This window comes from Alligator sinensis, unplaced genomic scaffold, assembly GCF_000455745.1.
Source record: "Alligator sinensis unplaced genomic scaffold, ASM45574v1 scaffold288_1, whole genome shotgun sequence".
Classification (NCBI taxonomy): Eukaryota; Metazoa; Chordata; order Crocodylia; family Alligatoridae; genus Alligator; species Alligator sinensis.
In genome coordinates this window covers 1,483,802-1,504,993 of record NW_005841876.1, presented here as the reverse complement: position 1 = coordinate 1,504,993, position 21,192 = coordinate 1,483,802, and the positions used below count along the sequence as shown (strand labels likewise).

Below are 21,192 nucleotides of genomic sequence, written 5' to 3'. Positions count from 1 at the left end.
ACTCACTTAAATGTGATTGGCTATCATCAGGAATTGGGTATCACTATCTACCTCTCATCTGTGCCTTTGAAAATCTTGCTGCAAAAATATAAATTGTAAGCTCTTTCTATAAAAAAGTATGTTCATCTTCCACAAAGAACTCTGTAATGTTTTGTATTCTATAAAATAACTGAAAAACAAATGACAACAGCCAAGAGAGAAATCATAAATAAAGGGATGTCTTCAGCCACTGACTAGGTAGCAATATTATACATTTCTTCACAGGAACTAAATAGGAAGCCTGAAACCTGATCTGAAGAGGCCATATCTGGGCATGAAAGGGCCCCCATACCATTTTCCAGTGAGATTACCACAAGGATTTCCATTGTTATATGTGGACTTTAGAAGTAGACAGACACTTGTTTGGGATGGTTTAGTCAGGGATGATCCTACCTTGTGAGGTCCCTTCCCTTGTGAGGTCCCTACTTTCCTATGATCCTACAACCCCTTTTCTAAGCACTCTGAAAACAGAACCTTAAGAACTGTGTTTACCACTAAACAAATCCAGGTTTGACCTAGTAACCTAGGTTAAAGGCTCAATATCACATCATTGAGCTCTACGTATTCTGAGCTGTATATCAGATTGACACAGTTTCTACATCACAGCCATTCTGTGATGTTCTAGATAACCAAACTAGAAATTTTGTGCAGGCATGTGATAAATTCAAAATCTTTTATTGAATGAAATAATGAATAATACACTCAGTACTTATATCCCTCCCTTAATGTTTATATTTATAATGAACTGTGCATTTTTTGCAAGCTGTCTGTTTATGGAATCATAGAAAAATGGAGTAAAAGGGAATTCAGGAGGTCAATATAGTCCAACCCCCCTAGCTCAGGACAGGTTCATCTTTGTCTAAACCATTCCAGACAAATATTTATCTAATCTGAACTTAAAAAATTGGAGATGGGGACTCTGCAACCTACCTGGAGAAGTGGTTAGCTGTGTTAGTCTGAAGTCAGACAGAAGGTAGGGCAGGGTAGCACCTTAGAAACCAAATGGTTCAGAGAGGAAACTTTCATAGACAATAGCCTATGTCATCAGCTTACATCAGATGAAGTTGCTTACAAAAGCTCATTAGTGTTCATTCATTCATTCATTCATTTTACATGCTGCCTTTCCTAACAAAGGCTCAGGAAGCTTACAGTAAGAGAACAGAATAATTTATAGAACAGGAGAATAAACATGAAAACAAAATAATATAAAAGGTACCTTATGTATAAACATAAAACAGAAAGCCCCAAAACAATAGCCCAGCCCAGCTCTGTTAAGGTACCACCTTTTCCTACTTTCTGCAACCTGCCAAGAAAATCTGTTTGAAATAGAGAGATAAATGCATTTGCTGGATGTTACACAATTGCTTACATGATCAGCATCTTTTTTGCAATCTCACATAGTGATGCCCAAGTAAAGCTGCACTCTGGCTGCACTCATATCTTTCTTCTCATGTAACATTTCTTTATTTGAGACAACAGTTACCTTGCAGTCCTGGTACTCCTTGATTTCCTGGTGGGCCTTTTAATCCAGGTAATCCAGGTAGTCCAACATCACCAATGGACCCTGCTGATGCTCCTAAAACTTCACCTGCAACTCCCTTTGGTCCGTCAGGCCCTGGGAGTCCTGGTTTTCCTGAAATACCATCATCCCCCTGTTGACCAAGTAAACCTGATGGGCCTCTTTCTCCCCTGGGTCCATGAAATCCTAGAAGGAAAATAGCAGTCAACATGAGGCTTACTAGGTATCACAAGATATCAGATATTACAGATACCAGGTCAAAAATAAAGTTATGCCTCAGCAATCCAGTAGGCTAATATGGGAGATGGGCGAGGTAACCAGAGACCTGGAAAAGGGCCAGTGTAGTGCTCTTCTTTAAAAAAGGCAAAAAAGGAAGACTGGGGAACTACAGACAAATTTGCCTCACCTCAGTACCCAGAAAGTTACTGATGTATATCCAAAAGATGTCAATTTGCAAGCTTCTGGAGGAGGAAAGGCTGATCACAAGCACCCAATTGAATAAGTTGCATCAAACAAACCTGATCTCCTTTTTTGACAAAGTAACCACTTGGGTGGAGGAAGGCAATGCTATGGATATAGCATATCTGGACTTCATCAGGGTTTTTGACAAGGTTCCACATATCCTTCTCATAAACAAATTGGAAAAATGAGGGCTAGACAAAACTACTGCAAGGTAGATAGATAACTGGCTCAATAACCACAAGCAAAAGGTAATTATAAATAGATCCATGTCAGAAGAGCAGGAGGTTTCAAGTGGAGTCCCATATGGTTCTGTCCTGAGCTCAGTGTTGTTCAATATGTGTATTAATTATTTGGATTCTGAAACTGAATGCTTCTCGAGCAAGTTTGCAGATGGCAAGAAACTGGGAAGGATTGTGAGCACATTGGAGGACAGGATATCAACAGATTGAAAAGCTGGGCTGGAGCTAACAGGATGAAGTTCAGTGCTGGCAAATGCAAGGTGTAACATCTCAGGAAAAATAATCAAACATACAAACACAAAATGGGTGATGCCTGCCTGGATGGCTGCATTATAGAGAAGGATATGAGAATCTTAGTAGATCACAGACTCAGTATGGGTACCCTTGGTACCCTGATTTAGGTGCCTTGGCTCCCCATACAAGGAAAGACCAGATGAGTGGTTAGCCACTTAAACTGACTCGGAGTGAAATGCATTAGAAACAAGTAGAGCTTAGGTTCCTCTTCCTGTCAGGATCTTCAAATCTGAACTCTGCTCCAGTTAGGTGACTAATCTAGCCTGGGGGAGGAAGTCGGGACGAAGACAGAAAGGGACCCCACCACAAAATTACCAGCAGCCTATGTGGTTGGAGGTAAGGGTTCAAGGTCATGCTCCAAAATAGGCAGAACAGGGATTTGAGACTACATATCCCACACCACAGTGATGGCTGTCACAACTGGGTTAGGCACACACACCTTTTCCCCACCTCTAAGGTAGGCTACATGCCTGAGGAATGCCTAGTTTGAGAATCCCACTTCTGGATTCATTAGCTGTGAGAAAGCATCCCCGCTTAGGCAGCTCTGCACACATCCACTGGCAGAATGATTAAGAAGCAGCCAGTAGTGGGGCTTAAATGGTTGGCTTAGGTACCTAAGTACTAGTGAGAATTTGGTCCTTAAGCACTTTGAAATATCTGTCTTTGTGCCTTTTCCCCACTTAACAGAAATGGTATTAATGGTTTTTGAAGCCTATTATGGGAAAATTGAATCCTGTGTTTCCTCAGCATGATTACATGGTGTGAGCAGGTGGTAACATCACTTCCACTCTAGATTGCAGAGCAGAAGCAGACCTGTAATAGGGAGATTGCTTGTAGCTTCCATGGACCTAATGCAGCCTCTTCTGCAAGAAGAAGACAACAAGTGGATCTACATTGCCCCACATAGTCATCTTGCCCTCCTCCTTCACTCTGAGTGATGCCACGCTGGGCTGGGTCCTTGACAACACTAAGAGTGTGCAGTCTCAGACTTGGCTTTCATCCAAATCTTCTTTGTTCCTCATGCATCAGAACTGAGTTGCTTTCACTGTCACAACCCTCCTCATCTGCAGGAGGAGGGACAAGATATGCCCTTCTTCTAATAAGATGAATAGTATGTTTTGTAGTGGTTTTGTTTTAAAATTATATTAACTATCAACTACTCAACTATTTGAAAAGCATTCATATAAACATTCCCAGAATAATAAAACAAACAAATAAAATTATGCCTAATACATAAGAATCATAGAATCATAGAAGTAGGGTCAGAAGGGACCTTGTAGATCTTCAGGTCCGACCCCCTGCCTGGGCAGGAAGAAAACTGGGCTCAAATGACCCCAGCCATGTAGGCATTGAGCCGCTTCTTAAAGACCCCCAGGGTAGGAGCCAGCACCACTTCCCTTGGAAGTCGGTTCCAGATCCTAGCCACCCTGACTGTGAAGCAGTTCCTACAGATGTCTAATCTAAACCTGCTCTCCAACAACTTGTGGCCGTTATTCCTTGTTATCCCGGGGGGCGCTAGGGGAAACAAGGTCTCCCCCAAACCCTTCTTGTCCCCGCCTAGTGAGTTTACAGATGGTCACCAGGTCCCCCCTCAGCCTTCTCTTGTGAAGGCTGAACAGGTTCAGGTCCCGTAGCCTCTCATTGTAGGGTCTGCCCTGCTGTCCCCAGATCATGCGGGTGGCCCTCCTCTGGACCCTCTCAATATTGTCCACATCCCTCTTGAAGTGGGGTGCCCAGAACTGGACACAGTACTCCAGCTGCGGCCTGACCAGTGTTGCGTAGAGGGGGAGGATCACCTCCTTGGACCTACTTGAGATGCGCCTGTGGATACACGATAAGGTCCGGTTAGCCCTGCTGACCGTGACCTCGCATTGTCGGCCCATGTTCATCTTGGAATCAATGATGACTCCAAGCTCTCAAGAAGGGAGTTTCCCATCAGTGGTTTAATGCACATCTAAAACAATACCCATATAAGACAGTGTGGAAACTGGACAGATGTAAAATTATGTTTCTCTTTAGGGAAGGGAGATAATCAGCAGTCTATGGGCAGGATGCATATTCAACTTTTGGTTTGTAGGCCTAAGGTGTTTGGCCCACATACACAAAGAGACTTAGGGTGATGACACAGGTAACATTTTCATGTGATCAGGCCCCTGAAAGGACTCTACTATCATAAAGACAACACAAATATATAGAGAATAACCAATCATCTCAAGGTACCTGGAGGACCTGGTAATCCTTCCTGGCCAGGGTCACCTGGAAAACCTTTCAGGCCTTGTAATCCATCTAGACCTGGATCACCTGGAATCCCTTTTGCACCTTTTGAACCTAAGTCACACATAGGAAAATCATAATGAATTATATCCAAACCAATGAAAATCAAATTATGCATGAAGACAGACAAGTATGCCAGAAACTGTCATAATTTTATACCTTAAGATTTAAAGATCAATTTGTACTAACTTTTATCTTTAATGAAATTTCTGTACATGCTCTAAAATATTGAACTTCAAAGCTTAACATCCCTGTGAATTTATTTTGTATTCCTATATTGCAATATATTTACTGACTGTGACAAAAACAGGATGAGCTTACTTAAATGCAATAGTGTAACTGCAGGTCAACAAATGGGACATTTGTCTTAGGTGCTGCCTAAGGTGGGGCACCTTACTCTCCCTCTCCTCCCTGCACCCTGCACCTATCATGTAGCAACTCTAGCAGCTAAGTGTACCGCTAGGCATGAGACAAGCGGTGAGGGCAGAGCAGCAGCTGTGGTCAGTGGTTCATCCCCTGGGGAAGTCACTGCTATGAGAAGTATCAGTTAACCTCCTGGCCTCCTTTTTTTCACCACAGAAATACCATTTGTAATCACCACTTGGCAGTGGCTTCCATGTTAAGCCTCATCGCAGCAGCTTTCCCAGGGTACACAACTACTCCGTTATGCTTCTGCTGAAATGTACAAGATTCATTTGCCATCTGTAATAATTGATTTTCCTTCATTCCATATATTTTTATGCTAATTAAGAAACCTGTGTATAGAAAGCAGGCAGCAGATGGAGAGTAAACCAAAGTCATATCTCAATAACCCATTGTGCTAGGATAGTTAGTATTAACATTTGGTGCCAAATAGTATTATGAAAAAATGTTTTTCTTCTCAGCAGAATTTAGTTTAAGCCAAACTTGGTAAAATCTATTTAAACAATCTCTTGCAAGACTAAATAATGAAGACAGTTTAGGTATTATTTTTTAGAACAATTAAATAAATAGGCCTTGAGACAACTAAGACTCAGGCCCCTGACAGACGTTACATCTAAGACATAATTAACCAGTTAATAATGTCTTAAGTAGTATCCCAGGCACACATTCATGCAGTTAATGGCATGATAAACAGAGAATAAGCTACAAAGTTATTCCACAAAATATGTGTAATAACTTTGTGGCTGGTTCCTATTGTGCCTTAAATGGAAGGTGTAGCCAGCACCGATCTGCTGGCTGGAGCTCTCAGCCTCAGGAGTACATGGAGCCCTTTGCTCCAGTGCGCTCCCCAGGCTGGGAGCACTAGTCAGCTGACTGGTGCTCTCAGCTTCAGGACTGCATGGGAGCCCTTGACTCTGGTGTGCTCCGGGGCTAGGAGTCCCAGTCAACTGATCAGTGCTCCCAGGACTGGGAGCAGATTGAAGTCCTGCACTGGCAGTAGGGCATGATTTGGATCTGATCCCACAATTGGGCCTCCTGCCAGGCACATGTAGCTTGGCAAAAGACACAATTGCTGATTCTGTGGATCAGATCCCATTGTGCCTTTAACTGAACATCTGCCAGGGGCCCCAAGGTATAATTTGGCTTAGGATGTGTAACATAGTGTCATGAATTTCATAGGAAAAAAAGTACATAAGAATAGAAGGCTATAAAGATGCTCCTTTGCTTAGTATACCGGTACTATGTTTCAACAGTGTCCAGGTCACTGAACCAGTTAATGAATTGTACATGGCATAGGGTTATACTATACTTGAAAAAAGGCAGGAAATCTTAGAAGCAAAAGGCAATACTCTGACATTAGTAGCAGTATAAATTAGGCAATAGTAATTTTGTATGAGTATAAATTAATGAATTGGAGTGCAACTCTATAGAGTCAGAAGTGCAGGCTTATAACAAGAAGAGGCTGTGAGAGTGTAAAATACAGTCAGCCACTTATTCCTCTTAGCCTTCAATATACAGTATTCCTTGAGGATGAAATAACAACATAAAGACACCATTTTTTAACCAGCAAGGTTCTCTTCTGCCTCTGGCCTTTATGGTTATTAAAATGTGTCAAATGCTGAAGATGTTCATCAAAAAAATAGAAAAGCAAATACTGAGTTTTGTTTAAAAATGCCTAAAATGCACCACATGTGATTCTGATAGTGTGGTGGTATCAGCATCTCAAAGTATATAGTTTAAGAAACAAATCTGACTTAATCGAGATCACTGTAAAGCATTAAAATATGTAAAATTACATTGGAAACAAACTATCTTCCTAAGTAACAGATGCAAGGACCTCAGAGAAGATAGCATCAACAACAACCTTCAAAAGTCCTGACTGCAAAGCCAAACTGTCATGGTCACATAAAGAAATGTAAATCATAATTCATCATGCTGTAACAACAAAAGATAAAAATAGCTTATCCCCTTCTTAAGAAACAAGAGCTGATGATTGCTCACACCATAAGCACAACAACATACCCTACATTAAGGACAAAAAATGGTTTGACCTTAAGAATCCAGCCCAGATGAGGAAAACACAGCTCTACTCAGAGGTGCCTGTGAAGGAAGGCTTTGCACACCTTTGATCCTACATGCTGCTCCAAGTTACACCAGTTACCAGTGCAGCAGAAGGACTGATATAGAAACTGGGATTAATAGGAATTAGGGACGTTCTCTGCATATTAGTGGTACTGAGATGATCATCCTGGGGCTGCACAGACCAAATTTGGGAGTGAAATTTGCAGACAATGTCTCTGCCCAGTACAAATGAATTGCATCAGATGCTCTGGCACTGGTCATTCAGCTACACTAAGACTTCAGGCTCAGAGTGGTATTTGAGAGACTGTATATCGTCTCAGGAGGAAAACTGATAGGAATCAGGATGATACTTCCATCACATCCTATGCTACGGTTGCAATTAAACGATCTTGCAGTAATATGGTATGGGTGTGCATACCTTTCAGGGTATTTCTTATAGTACATGTTTAGAGACTCCCTTCTCACACCACTTGCTTCTGGTGTAGGGCATATCAAGTGGAAGTAGCCTCTGTTCTGTCTCACCATATCAGCACTTCAATCCATGAGTTTCTTCCACAGTTATTAGAAAACCAAGGATGAAGAAGGGTTTACTTCTTTTTGCTCCTCCATGGCCCTTTTGAACCAGGGCACAATACAGCCTTTGGTGGCTTTCACAAAATCATAAAAAATTTGGTTTGGATGGGACCTCATGAGGTTGCTTAGTCCAACCCCCTGCTCAAAGCAGGATCAACCTCAACTATATTTAAACTCTTTTCTATACTAGCAGCCTGTGGAACTTCATTAATTATAATTTTCCCTGATTCTTTTTAAGGAACAGCATAAATGTTTGGCAAAAACATGGCACTAATGACCAGGGATCCTGGTTTTCTCTATTTAAAAACTGCAAATTCTCTGATTAAAAACCCAAAATCTGAATTTTCCTGTGATTAAAATGAAATGCCACCATATATATATAGGTATCAGCTGAACACAATGTTTTATTGATATATTACAATTTAAAAGCAAATTGGAAGCTTACCAGTGCCTCAATCATTATAATAAAATAAATTCTAAATACCTATAAATTTTGATTTTGTTTTTTTTAACATGGTAAAATCAGAGCTCCCCCTGCCCTGTTCACTCACCAGGACACAGGCCCAGCTGTGGCTGTCCCCACTTCTGCTGCTTTGTGGTGCTGAGCAGCCCTGCTATGCCAATGCCCCTCACTCCTCAGCCTGTTTAGGAAAAGCCCGGCCAGTGTGACCTGCACCCCCCTGTCCTGCCACTCGTCTAACAGTAAGGGAGGGTAAGGGAAGATCAGAGACTGGGTGAAGTGGTGGGGAGGGGAGGGGGGGGGGGGGGGGGGAGGGCATCACAGCACCCCAGGGCAGGGCCCTGACTCAGCTTGGGCAGGGGCAGAAAAGGAGACAGTGATCTGGGGGTGCCCCTCATTCCTGATCTGTAGCCTCCTGTCCCACCCTCCAGACCTGCCAGAGGGGCCCAAGCTGCCTTCAGGACCTAGCCCCACACTGTGTTGGGCAAGGGGTGGGTGTGTGAGGTGGGGTGGGGCTTTCTGGAGCATGGTCCCTACCCCTATGATGCAGGGCTGGTCTGAACTCACCAGAGCTTGGCCCCTGATGACTGGATTGGCCTCACACCACTGGGGCTGTGCCAGGATCTGGCAAGCCTGAACCAGCCCTGCATCATTGGGGGCCCCCCTGATGGCACAGAGGCAGTCCAGGAACACCCACTGGCAAAGTGTTGGGGAGCAATGAGGGGGTATGTGCTCCCCCCAGATTTCTGTGGGACATGGGGCATGGGGCTGCAGCCTGGCTGAAGCAGCAGGCATGGTACTGCCACCACTGCTGGGAGTCCCAAGCCACCGCCAGTGGGACCTGCCCCAGCTGGGCAGCACCATCAGCCCCAGCCCCCAATCCTGCCCTGAGGGCACCAGGCCTGGTGTGCAGGGGCTCAATCCACATTCCCACACTGGGCTGTTGCTGCCGGGAGCCACCGCTGCCTTGGCTGTGCAGCACCCCCAGCCCCAGCCCAAGTCAAGGCAGCATGGCCAGGGACAAGACAGCCTGTACCCGCCCCAGGCCCAGCTTGTGGAGTGGGGCAGGGTGATTGCTAGGTGCTACAACAGTAGTGTCCTGCATGTTTCAGTGTCCCTGGAGCTGCAGCACCATGGTCAATGCTGCCACTTCCTCCTTCCTGCAGGTAAGAGAACCTGCCTGCCCATCCCTACCCCTGGCGGGGTGGAGTGGGGCTGGGTCCCAGCATAGGGATGCAGCCCGGATTCCTCAGTGCCAGCCAAAGAGTACCTGTGGATCCCTCCATGCTCCTCCAGCTGCCACCCACAGCCCCCTGCCCTGTCCCCGACCACCCTGCTGGGTCTCCCTGCAAGCCCTGCCCCAGGCAGCGTGATCCTCACCCGACTCACAGGGCTCCCCCCAGCTCTGCTGGTGCCCCTCATTCCTGACTCTCAGCCCCCTGCCCACCCTAAATGCATGTTTTTATGATTCATTACAATCTGCCTGCTAGCTGTGCTAACCTCTTTGCACTCCAGAGGTAATAACAACCCTTTCTCCTTTGCAAGTTCTACTTAATTAGGTTTTCCATTGAACTATGTTTCCCTTGTCTTTGAAGCTACTAATGATCATTTCTTGTTGCTCCTACATCACAACCCTCCTTCATTCCATTCATTCCATTGACTGCTTTCATTTACATAAAATTAAACACAGACCATTTTTTGGTGTCATTTAGCTTAGCCTGTGTCTGCCTCTTTTCTAGGTCTGAATAGGGCGCTCTACACCCAAAGGTTATCCAACATCTTTCCTAACTATCCAGCCTGTTTAGGAAAAGATATCACAAAGAAACCTTGTCTCTTGTACATTTCCTGGACTAGTGCATGGCCACAACAACCAGTATCATAACCAAGGCAGGGGCTGACTGGGACAGCAGCCCCAGGTGCCACCTTTGTGGGGGGTGGGGGGGGAATGCAAAAATAGCTGCCACCACAAAAGTGGCTGAAGGCTGATCGCTTTGCTATCATCATCAGCTGGCACTGTTCTGTGCATCATGGCTACCGAAGGCACAGAACTGCCCATCTTTGTCTCTTACAACAACACGCCAACCCTACTATAACTGTGTTCTAATACTGTTTCATCTCTAATATCCACTGGCAAATAAAAGGCACGTAAGATTTGGAAAAAATATTTTGATTTTGCATCTGTTAAGAAAGACAACGGCCTGAAGCCTATGACACTGACTCCAAACCTGGTTACCAAACAATATTTAGATAGCATGGCTTTGCAATGAAGTGTAAAGATTATTAAAAAAGGAATACATAAGAAAACCAACATGTTCCTGGTGGCTAATTTTGTTATGGGATTGAAACTCCTGAATGAGGAGAAAAAGATTAGCTTTGAGGTGGTACAATCATTGTGCGTTATATGCTACTTACAATTTTCCCCCCTTTGTCTATTTTAACTCCTTTCTAACTCCTTTCTATTCCAAGTTAAAAGTCTCCCCTATTCCCATTTCTGCCAGATATTTATTGCTGAGGTGCAACTCTTTTTGGTTTTGGCAAAAGGTAATTCCAGAGCAGCATACAGGAAATACAAAATGTTTAAAAAATAATGGCCAAACATTACCTGTAGATCCTGGCAATCCTGGCTTTCCTGGTTGTCCTGCTGGTGCTCTCACACAGCCTGCACCTGATAACAAACAATGCAGTTTGGGTTGCATGCACTTATATGCTCTCTCATATTTATTTTGTGACTTACATAAATATACATGTAATTAAAGCAAGGGAATCTTGCAGAAAAAATCTTGAAGAAAATAATAAAAAACATTTCTTTAACTTCTATATTGAAATGTGTAGCTAGATGGCATTTCATGAATGCATATTGTGTTGTCCCTTCCCTCCACGCTCTCTTTGTCAGTGACAATATATTTAGTGGTTTACTTTATCCTCATTCAAACCTTCACTGTTTTAATACCAGGGAAACCTTAAGTTACAAGTTAACATTTGTATGTCCAAATTCTCTAAAAGGCAAGTCCAGTCCTCCACTACTGAAATTTCTGAATAAGGAGTAGTAATAGAAGCCATTTCTATTCAGAGAAATGAATTCAGTTCTACTGCAAATTTGAATATTCTTTTTTAGATTCCAAATTGAACTGAAGCTCTTGATGTAAATGTATGCTACTTATAATACATGGTTTGCTACGCTGTACATTTATGTTTGCTTAAATTCTCTTTGGCACCTAATTTCTTGGGTGGGTTTTGGTGTAATTTCATGCAGTTATTATTACAAATTGCATGGTAATTATTCTTTAATCACAATAAATTCAAAGGAGCAATGAACCAAACCATTTTGGTTTACTGAGGTGAAACGTCATTAATTTTACAATACATGCCAGAAGATCAAATTACTTTATAGTTGCACTGTGAATATGCAGTTATTTCTGATCTGAAATTTAATCAATTTATAGCTGTCACCGGGTAGCAGTAAGTAAACTACCATGCTGTATATGTCCCATAAAATTAAGCATTACAGTATTTTCAAGCCCTTTTAATTCATTTAACATACCTGGCCGAATTGGCCCCCTTCCATTTCCTCTAGAAAGATCTTCAGGAACTTGGTCACAATCTATCAGTGAAGAGAAAAGAGTAAGAAGGCCCCTAAGCATTTTAAAAATGTGGAAAATTATAAAAGCTGAACTTCTCTGTTCTAACTAGAGATGCCTTTTACAGTATTAAATGATACACTTTCTTAATAACTGTGCACTAGATAATTTGCATAAATTAAAGAAGAAAAAGACACTAACATTAAAATACTCGGAAATATGGTGAATCATGTCTAATTCTAACCATATAGAAGAGTTAATTGAACAGAGCAAAGTACTTTTCATGATTATACTCAGTGAAATAAGAAGAGATAGCTCTCTCCTTCTCTATCCCATAAAACAAACAAACAAACAAACCCCCTAAAACACAGAAGGTAAGTATGCCAAGATTAGCCTTGCAGCCCAGCAACACTACATGGATTGATGAGTTTTATGGCTGGTTACAGAGAGCTGGATTCTCAAAGGAGACTTAAGAGCTTAGAGCCCCCTTAAGCCTCCTAATCCTTACCTAACTCTGTATGAATTTCAATTCCTTAGGAGCCTATATTTCCGCTGGTGTACATATGCAAATTTACTTTTAACTTGACATTACTTATCCTCAGCTCCAGCAAGATTCACAAATGAGATGTCTCCTTGCCTAACTTGTCTGCCACCCTCTCAACATGGCCTGAAAGAAAAGGCCTTATGCCCAGGTGAGGACTGTCCTATTTAAGGCAGTCCTCAGCTGGAAGATGGAAGACTCAGATTTATGTCTCCCAAACTCTTTTGCGTATTTGAATGTGTATGCAAGTTGCTCAGCTCCTTGAAGTGCACTAACAGCCAAGCTATTGGGTGCTATGAGCAGGGATCCTGGTTTTCTCTGATAAAATAAAATCCCCAATTTTCAGGTTAAAACAAGTACAGGCAACCCCCACTTAACACTGTTTCACTTAGTGCTATTTCACTGTAATGCTCATTTGAAATTGATACCTGATTTCACGTAGCGCTCAGCGAGTTTTGTTATAAAGTTCTTGGTTGTCATCTTGGGTTATTAAAAACAATTGTGGTCACCATCTTGGGTCATCAAATACTTTCAGTTTCACTTAATGCTCATTTTTGCTTAACGCTTAGTTTTTCAGGAACTAATTAAGAGTGCTAAGCGCGGTTTGCCTGTAATCCACATTTTTCCGTTATTTAAATGAAACACCACTATATAGACCTAGTGTGTTTCTTTTAAATTACAGAAAAATGAGGATTTTGGGTTACTTTTTTAAATCTGAAATTGGGGAGGGAGGGAAGTGGGGGTTTTATCAGAGAAAACCAGGATCCCTGGTTATGAGGTGTATAGTCTCTCCTCATGAAACTGTTCCACTTTAAATACAAAATTAATTAAATATATAAATATCGGTGCATGGACTAGCACTCCAGTCTTTCACATCCCACTGATAAGCACCCTAACCACAGGGCTATAGGATTGAGAAATATTTGTATCTTTTCCTCTTTCACTTTTTATGAGAAAGGGTGATTTGCCTGAGTTGCCTAACTTCAGTAGAGGATGCTCAGCTGGGACTCCTGAGCAGAGGTATGGTACCTCCTTTTGGCCCAGAATTAGGTGCTTAGCTGTCTTTGAAGAGAGCTAGTTTAAAAGTACACCCCTCTCCTTATTGTTTCATATTGACTGGCACAGACAGTTCCCCACTCAGATTTTGTGAACTGCATTCTTAGGCCCCCTACCTTACCATTGCAAAGGAGGCTGGGCCCCTAACTTTGGTTTCTGAATTCCGCTAAGCAGGAGGACACCTGAAAAATGAAGCATTGCAACCTTGTGCCTAAGTCTAGAACCAAGACTAGATGGGGCTCTTAGGCTGCATTTATGTCCTGAGGAGGAGCAGATGATTCATGTTTTTGTTTTGTCTTTGGTCAGTTAGTGGAGTATTTTTCATAGGGAATGATGAGAGGAAAGATAGCCAACATGCAATCAATTTGATTATTGGTGAAATAAAAAGGGTGAAGTAGTTATTTCACTTCCTTCAAGAGAAGTGAAGGTTTTTCTAGATGACATTAATAATTATTGCACGATTATTTCAACATTTAAAGGGAAATCATTTATTTTTTGAATTGCATCATCTTTTAGTTTTTGGACCAAACAGTATAACAAGCCCCTTCTTATTTGTACAAATTCATTACTTTCCTTCTATAATAGCCTTATATGATTGTTCGCATATAGTATGCAATCTGTCCCTCCAATGGCTTTGACATAAGAAAATGTGATCACTCATACCTAGCTGAGCTGGATCTCCTGGAGGACCTGGAGGACCTGGAGGTCCAGATTTTCCATATGTTCCATGGTCCCCTGGAAGACCATGAAATCCTTTTGGGCCAGGTAAGCCAACACCTGGCAGTCCAGCATCTCCTGGGAAGCCCTTAACACCCGGTGGTCCTGGAAAACCAGGGTCACCTGGGAGACCTCTGGTACCATCACCCTGTGTTAAGAAAAATTAAACAAATACAGGTAAACACTCTGACTTTTGCTAGGAATGCAACAACACCCCCAATAAATTAAACTATTTTTATTATTATTTAATTTATGATGGTTATTCCCCTATATTGTGGACATTTACAAGGAAAACATTAGCAAAAGGACCTTTAAAACAATAAATTAAGACTTTGACTTAGATTTTTAGAGTAGGACAGTTACTAAGAAAGATATATCAATTGACAGAACATTTCACCAAATTGGCTGGCAAATGCACATTTGGGCAATGCAAATCACTGATATACAAATCCACAGCTGTAAAACTGCAAGTAGAGTTTATAGTCTGATTAAAGAGCTCCTCACTCTGCCCATTACACCTGTGACAAGCCAGGTAGCATTGTAAATACTGATTAGTAGGGAAAACTAGGGTAGCTCAGTGTAGTGGCTAGAGCCAAAGGTCCCTAGTGGATGGATGGAAGCCATGTCAGAGGCTACATGCTAGAGGTCAGGAGTTGGGGGACAACAAATCTAAGACCAAGAGGTAAGGCCAAAATTAGGTAGTAGGTCCACAGCCAAGGGGTCAGAAAGCAAAGCCCAAGAGCCAAAAGGATTATGGGCCACAGTCAGAAATCTGGAGCTGGGAACCAGGAAACAAAGACCAGGGGATCAGAAAGCAATAGCTAAGAACCATTAAAGGAAAAGCAGATGTGCCTATATCAAACTGCAGTCTGAAAGCTCACTGTGTTGTGCAACAAAAGTCAGGAGAGCTAGGGTGGTCCTTTATGTGAGGAGATGGAGCCATTCTAGTGACTGACCAAAGGCTGTCTTGGAAACCAGCTGGGACAGTTTAGGCTTGGGAGCAGGGACTTATCCCTTTTTCCTTACACTGATCAGAATATGATACACATCTTTTCATCCTCTCTCTGCCACCACCAAGTAAGTAACATAGGAAGAAAGGAGAATTATAAATCATTGAAACAAAAATGGTTGAGAAGACAGAAGACTGCAGAAAGTGTCAACTGGAGAGGAGAGAGGAAGAAAATAATTATGGAATGGAATATTTATGTTTGGAGAGGTATCAAGGCTCATGCTGAAACAAAACTAGATTTTGGAGTGGTGTTCAGTTTAAATTATCTCTGAAATCTTGAGAACTGTTGTCATAATTAGGGATCTACCTAAATCATGTTGGAAGTGCACTGCATAGTAGCTCCTTTCACTTTGCTCTTTACACTGTGCGCCGCCCTGCCACTGATTGGCTGAGGGGCCCTGGTGGCCCTGGCTGCTTGCTGCTGAGCAGCCAGGAGGCAAAAACTGCAGCATATTTAAAACCATGGTTTTTGCCTCCTAGCTGATCAGGAGCAAGCAACCAGGTCACCAAGGCCCCTCCGCCAATCAGCAGAGGGAGTGGGGAGGCAAGACAAAAAGAGAAAGGATAAAGGAGTCACTGGGTGCATCTACCCTGAGATGCTTGTAGCAACACGTTATGCAACAACAGTATCAGGTTCAGCAGGTACAAACTGTGACGCCATAGCTACATTGCTGTAGCAATGCGCTCCCTAACTATAGTGTGTTGCTACAGTGATGTAGCGGCTAAAAATAACTGTGCGCTGCTGGCATGGTGCAGTATGGCTGTTACTGCACCATCATTTAATATTTCTTTTTGGAAGTACTAAACGATGGCGCAGTAACAACAGCACCATAGGGGCACATGTAGACATGCCCACTGTGCAGCACACTTCTGGCACAATTCAGGTAGACCCTTAGTCATAATATTTTGTTACAAAATGGCAGATGTATCATGATTCACTATTTCAGGGGGTGTCAACTGGGGGTACACATACCACCCGGGGTACTTAGAAAGGCCATAGGAGGTATGCACAGACAGGCAGGTGGGGACCGAGTGTGCCCTGGGGCGCAGCGGCAGCATCTCCCCCTGCACGTTCCCACAGTTCGCCTCTTACCTGGGGAGAGGTGGAGGGGAAGAAGTGTCCCCCCATCTCAACTTGCTCTCCTCCACCCCTTCCTGGAGCAGCGAGGGTCTGAATGGTAGTTGGGGGGAAGTGTGCTTCCGTGCCCGCTCCCAGGAGCAGGGCCGAGGGGGCGAGGGCAGTGGTGCCCCTCTGCGGGCTGCACAGATGCAGCCCAGCTGCCCAGACTGCTGGGAGGGGCGGCGGTGGGGGCTGGCATGCAGCAGCCATTGCTGCCATTGCCACCTGCCACCCACTACCCTGTGCCGCTGCCATGCCCGTGCCACTTTCCCATGGCTAACTGCACATGCAGCTGTGTGGGCCTGTGGCCATGATTGTCTGGGCATGAGGTCCATCAGCAGTCCGTGGAGGAAAGCAGCGTGGGCACAGTGGCAGTGACGGCATGGGGCGGGAGTGGTAGTGACAGTGGCAGCAATGCAGGGTGGTGGGTGGCAATGGCAGCAGCAGCTGCTGTGTGTGAGCCCCCCCTGTTTGGCCCCCCCTCCCAGTGCCACCACTACGCGCACCCCCGGGAAAGCATGGGGGGGCATGTGCCCCTGGATCTGCGTGGGCTGCTGGTGTGGGCCAGGGCCAGGGCTGTGCTGGGCTCTTCCTGGTGGCTAGGGGCTGGGCCACGCTGCACTTGGGCCAGGTGGTGGTGGCACTGGGAGGGCTACCGTGAATTCTGGAGTGGCTACAGCTACTCCCATAGCCCTGCTCCCAGTGCTGCTGCTGCCTGCCCCAAGCACAGCCCAGCTCAGCCCCCTGCCAGCGCTGCCCCAGCCCCAGCTCACCCCGCATGCAGATCCTGGGGCACACGCCCCCCCATGCCCTCCCGGGGTGCGCACAGCGGCAGGAGCCGCTCCCCGCCTCTTTCTCTCTCCTCCCTTGTCTCTGGTTGGTTGGAAATTCCAGTTAGTAGAGTATGCCACTTAATAAAATGCCAGTTAACACAGCTTTTACTGTAGTTCTTATGTAAGAAGCAGGGAATACAGTAGCTAACCAATGAGTCAGTAAACTATCTTGGCTTGGATATATGCTGGTATTCATTTCCTTCAATACAAAAGGAATTCAAATGAAAGCTAAGAAGAAAACTTATAAATCTGACTACATGAGCAACCAGTAAAGACACTGGAATGATTTATTTGTATGTAGGTAATGGAGGACAGCTTGAATATGAGCAACAAATAAAAGTACGTGTATTCACTACTTACTGGAAGGCCAGTGGGCCCTGGGAATCCATCTGTGCCATCTCTTCCTGATAAACCATCGTCACCTTGAACACCAGCCAGCCCAGGATCTCCTGGATCTCCTTTGCTACCTAAAAAGTGCTCTTATTATGAGACTACTCCACTATTAAACAAAAGGCATATACATAGTTTTCAAATGGCAAGTGAAGTAAGCTGTGTACTCTACCTTTAGTCGTTATATAAACAGAATATCCTTTCTGCCCTCTTGGTCCAGGGTATCCAGTTTCACCAGGGAAGCCCTATTGAGATCCAAATGGAAAAACGAACTGAACTCTTTATGAAACCAATGGACAAGCCACAACTGTGCTCTAAATATCCTGCTTCAAACGTCTCTTATCACCCTGTGGCAGTGACCTTTTTTCCAGTGCTCTCATCCTTAATCCATACCCTGCTATTGATATCACCCTCATATCTGAGCAGCTATTGGTGTTTTTAATAGAGGAAGTTGATTTTTTTCCCCAAAACATTTTTGTTTGAATGGAAAATGGACTTTTTGGTTAAATGAAATGTTTGCCTTTTTTGTCTTAAAAATGTTTTGGTTTTCATTAACATTTAGACAAACCCCTGAAAATTACTGATACAATGTTGCAGTCCAAAGAAAATATTTCCATTTTCATATTTTTTGGTGGTCTCTGGTATGTATATGCAGAACATGAAGAAAGTTATTAAATATCTTACTTTTGCCCCAGGGAAGCCCGGAATGCCATGTTGACCTTGATCGCCAGGCTCTCCTTTCCTTCCAGGCTCTCCAGGTGGGCCTTGAAAACCTGGTGGACCGGGTAGACCAGCAGAACTCTTTCTGGCTTCATCACTTCCGGTACACTTACAATCCCCTGTTTCACCTGCAGAAATGTATAAGGAAGGTGAACAATCAAAATCTCTGGAAACAATCAACTGCAAGAATCAATGAGGAATTTCAAGTGAGGTCATTGTTATCCATTGGGTGAGGGAATAGGGTCATGGCACTATTAAATACCATAGCTAAACTTTATTTGACTTTACTGGAACAGAACCTGTTACCTGTAATGAAGACATAAGAAAAGTTTAAATAAAGAAAAATAAAATATGTTTAAGAAAGGAACTATACCTATGAGATTTTTCTTATTATGCCAGCATTACACTGAATCCTTTAGGCATTATTTGGATCATATTCAGGCAAAACACACACTGAACCCAAAGGGGAGTTTTGCATCAATAAGGAATGAGTAAGGACTGCAGGATTTGGCCCAATATTTGTGCTGCCTTACCTTTAAATCCTTTATCTCCTCGTGGTCCAGGGAAACCTCGGCTGCCTGCTGCACCTGGATCCCCCCTGCATCCCTTCAGTCCAAATGAGATGGCTACAAGGTTAATAAATTTGAAATATAATATTAATGTGCTATATATTTTTCTGATTCTCTCCCTTTCTCTTCCCACTCATAAACAGTACTGCATCTGACTCTTCTGTCCTTTCCCACTCAGTGCTATTGCTGTCATCTACAATCTACTCAGATCCTTCTTGTCTACCTCCTCTCTAATTTTGTGAAAAGAGACAGTCAGTCACCCAAACTCATCATTGCTGCTGACCCCTTAGTTGCCTGTCTCCTCACTTTTACTTTCTTATTTGACCTGCAGTCCTGGGTTGACTCTCCTACTCTCCAAAAGTGCTATTTGCTTGATTTGGTCTTCACAAAGAACCTCGCTCTTTTATCTCTCCATTTGCTGAGTTCCTTGTTTTCTATCACTTAATCTTCCTGAACATTGCCCATCTCTTCCCTTCCCATGTTCTTGTCCTTTTGTGCCTTCCACTTCACCTATGCCACTGACTCCTCATCTTACTTCAGCAATCTCCTACCTGCCGTCTCTGCCACATGGTTGTTGATTCTCTCCTTCCTTCAGTCTCCTCCACCTTTGACTCTTTACTGCACGTTCTGAAGACAATGTCAACCCTTCCAATTCCCTGTACAAATCACCCTCCTAGTCTCCTCTTCCTCCATTCCTCTCCTTTTATGCAGCAGTTTTAATTAAATCCCATGCCCACTATTCTAGTCACCTGTGACTGACCCTTTCTATCACCTTTGGCTCACCTCCCCTGCCTCTCCATCTCCATTTCTCTCTCTATGCAGAATCTCTCAGAGTTCTTCACAAAGCCAACTGACAACATACTACATGACCTTCTCCTTCCCCCCTCTTGGCTTTTCCTCCCCATACCCATCTCTTCTGCCTTTCTTATTATGGATGAAAAAAAAATCTCGTTTGTTTCACCCATTTAATCCTCTCTCCCCTTTCTGGTCTTTCCATTACTTACCCTTCTTCTCCTAAATTCTCTTTCCTGCTTCTATCTACTCATACACATATTTCAGTCTTTCCTATCTTTAAAAAAATCCTCAATCTCAACTGCCCCTTCAACTATTGCCTCATCTCATCTTATACGGACTGGAGTTCCTCTCTACCAGTTCTTTTCTAGACCCTTTCCAGTCTTGTCCTTGTCTATTGCACACCAATAAAACTGTTCTTACCAGAGTCTTTAAAGCAGTGGTTTTCAACCCTGTGTCTAAGGGGTTGGCCAAAGATGGCTATGATCAATTAAAGTATGTGAATACCCACACTTACAATTCAAAGGGGTCTGCACCTCCATTCAAAATTTCCAAGGGGGTCCACACCTCCACTTGAAATTTTTTAGGGGTCCATACGTGAATAAAGGTTGAAAACTGCTCTAAAGACATTAACTAAAGCTCAGCAAAACTATGTTACATCCCCATCCTCCTTGACCTGCTGGCTTCCTTTGATCCTCTTATTCTTCAGAATTACTCTTCCTCAGCTTTGCAGCTCATTTTCTCCTTGGCCCCCTTCCCACCTCTCTGATTGCTCCTTGAGTGTGTTCTTTGGAGGATCCTCCCTGTTTCCCCTTCAGGTTTTTGTGAGCTCCATCAGTTGCCTAGTGACAAAATCAGTTTGTAACTCAGAGGCCTGGCACATGTAACATGTAACTTGTGATTAAGGTATTAGTTGCACCATGAATAGTAAACCTGCCATATATGAAAGCCAATTTATGCCATGATAATATAGCAATTGATATGTGGATTATATATGGAATATCTTTGTGGCTCATTTGTATGACACCTTAAACTGAATGTGTGGCATATTGGGGCTGCCCACTGACAGAACCCAATGCTCAGCTGAGTCTAGCCCCCCGTCCTGGACCCAATGCCCCACCAGATACCTACACGCAGATGTGGGGGTACCATAAGCCTGACATCAGGGAGTGTCTCCATGATCTAGGGCTTACTGAGTGCCAGACCTTTAAAAAGTTAGCCTCAGCTGCACATCTGCTTTTTTAAGTTCCTAGTACTCCCCAGCTGCTTTACGAAGTAGGTTATGGACAACTGGGAAGCCAGGAGCTCCACGTTCCCCAGCTACGTGTGTCAAGCACTGTAATCACTGTTCTCTCCCAGCATATGGGGAGCTTTAAAAACTCCTGCAGCTGGGCTGGAGCTGTGCTTTTTAAAACTTCCTGGGCACTTGGGGGACAGTGGGAAGAGGCTTCCTGGTCTCTGACACCTGGCATCTAAGGAGCTTCAAAAAGCATACTGAGGCA

At 43.7% G+C, this 21,192-nt stretch overlaps 1 protein-coding gene across 2 annotated transcripts in view; it reads right to left on the bottom strand.

Moving 5' to 3' along the window:
• Positions 1-21,192, bottom strand: part of COL4A2 (collagen type IV alpha 2 chain) — a 225,864-nt gene that overhangs the window by 39,403 nt on the left and 165,269 nt on the right. For both annotated transcript variants that reach the window (XR_003092498.1, XM_006017230.1), the window contains exons 20-28: positions 18,863-18,955; positions 18,294-18,457; positions 17,782-17,854; positions 17,580-17,686; positions 14,204-14,405; positions 11,907-11,966; positions 10,968-11,030; positions 4,774-4,881; positions 1,523-1,744 (exon numbers count right to left, since the gene is read on the bottom strand). Coding sequence is in view for 1 of the 2 variants with exons in the window: in XM_006017230.1 (XP_006017292.1) it covers positions 1,523-1,744; positions 4,774-4,881; positions 10,968-11,030; positions 11,907-11,966; positions 14,204-14,405; positions 17,580-17,686; positions 17,782-17,854; positions 18,294-18,457; positions 18,863-18,955 (1,092 nt within the window). In the remaining variant the exon portion in view is untranslated. The remainder of the gene's footprint in view (positions 1-1,522; positions 1,745-4,773; positions 4,882-10,967; positions 11,031-11,906; positions 11,967-14,203; positions 14,406-17,579; positions 17,687-17,781; positions 17,855-18,293; positions 18,458-18,862; positions 18,956-21,192) is intronic.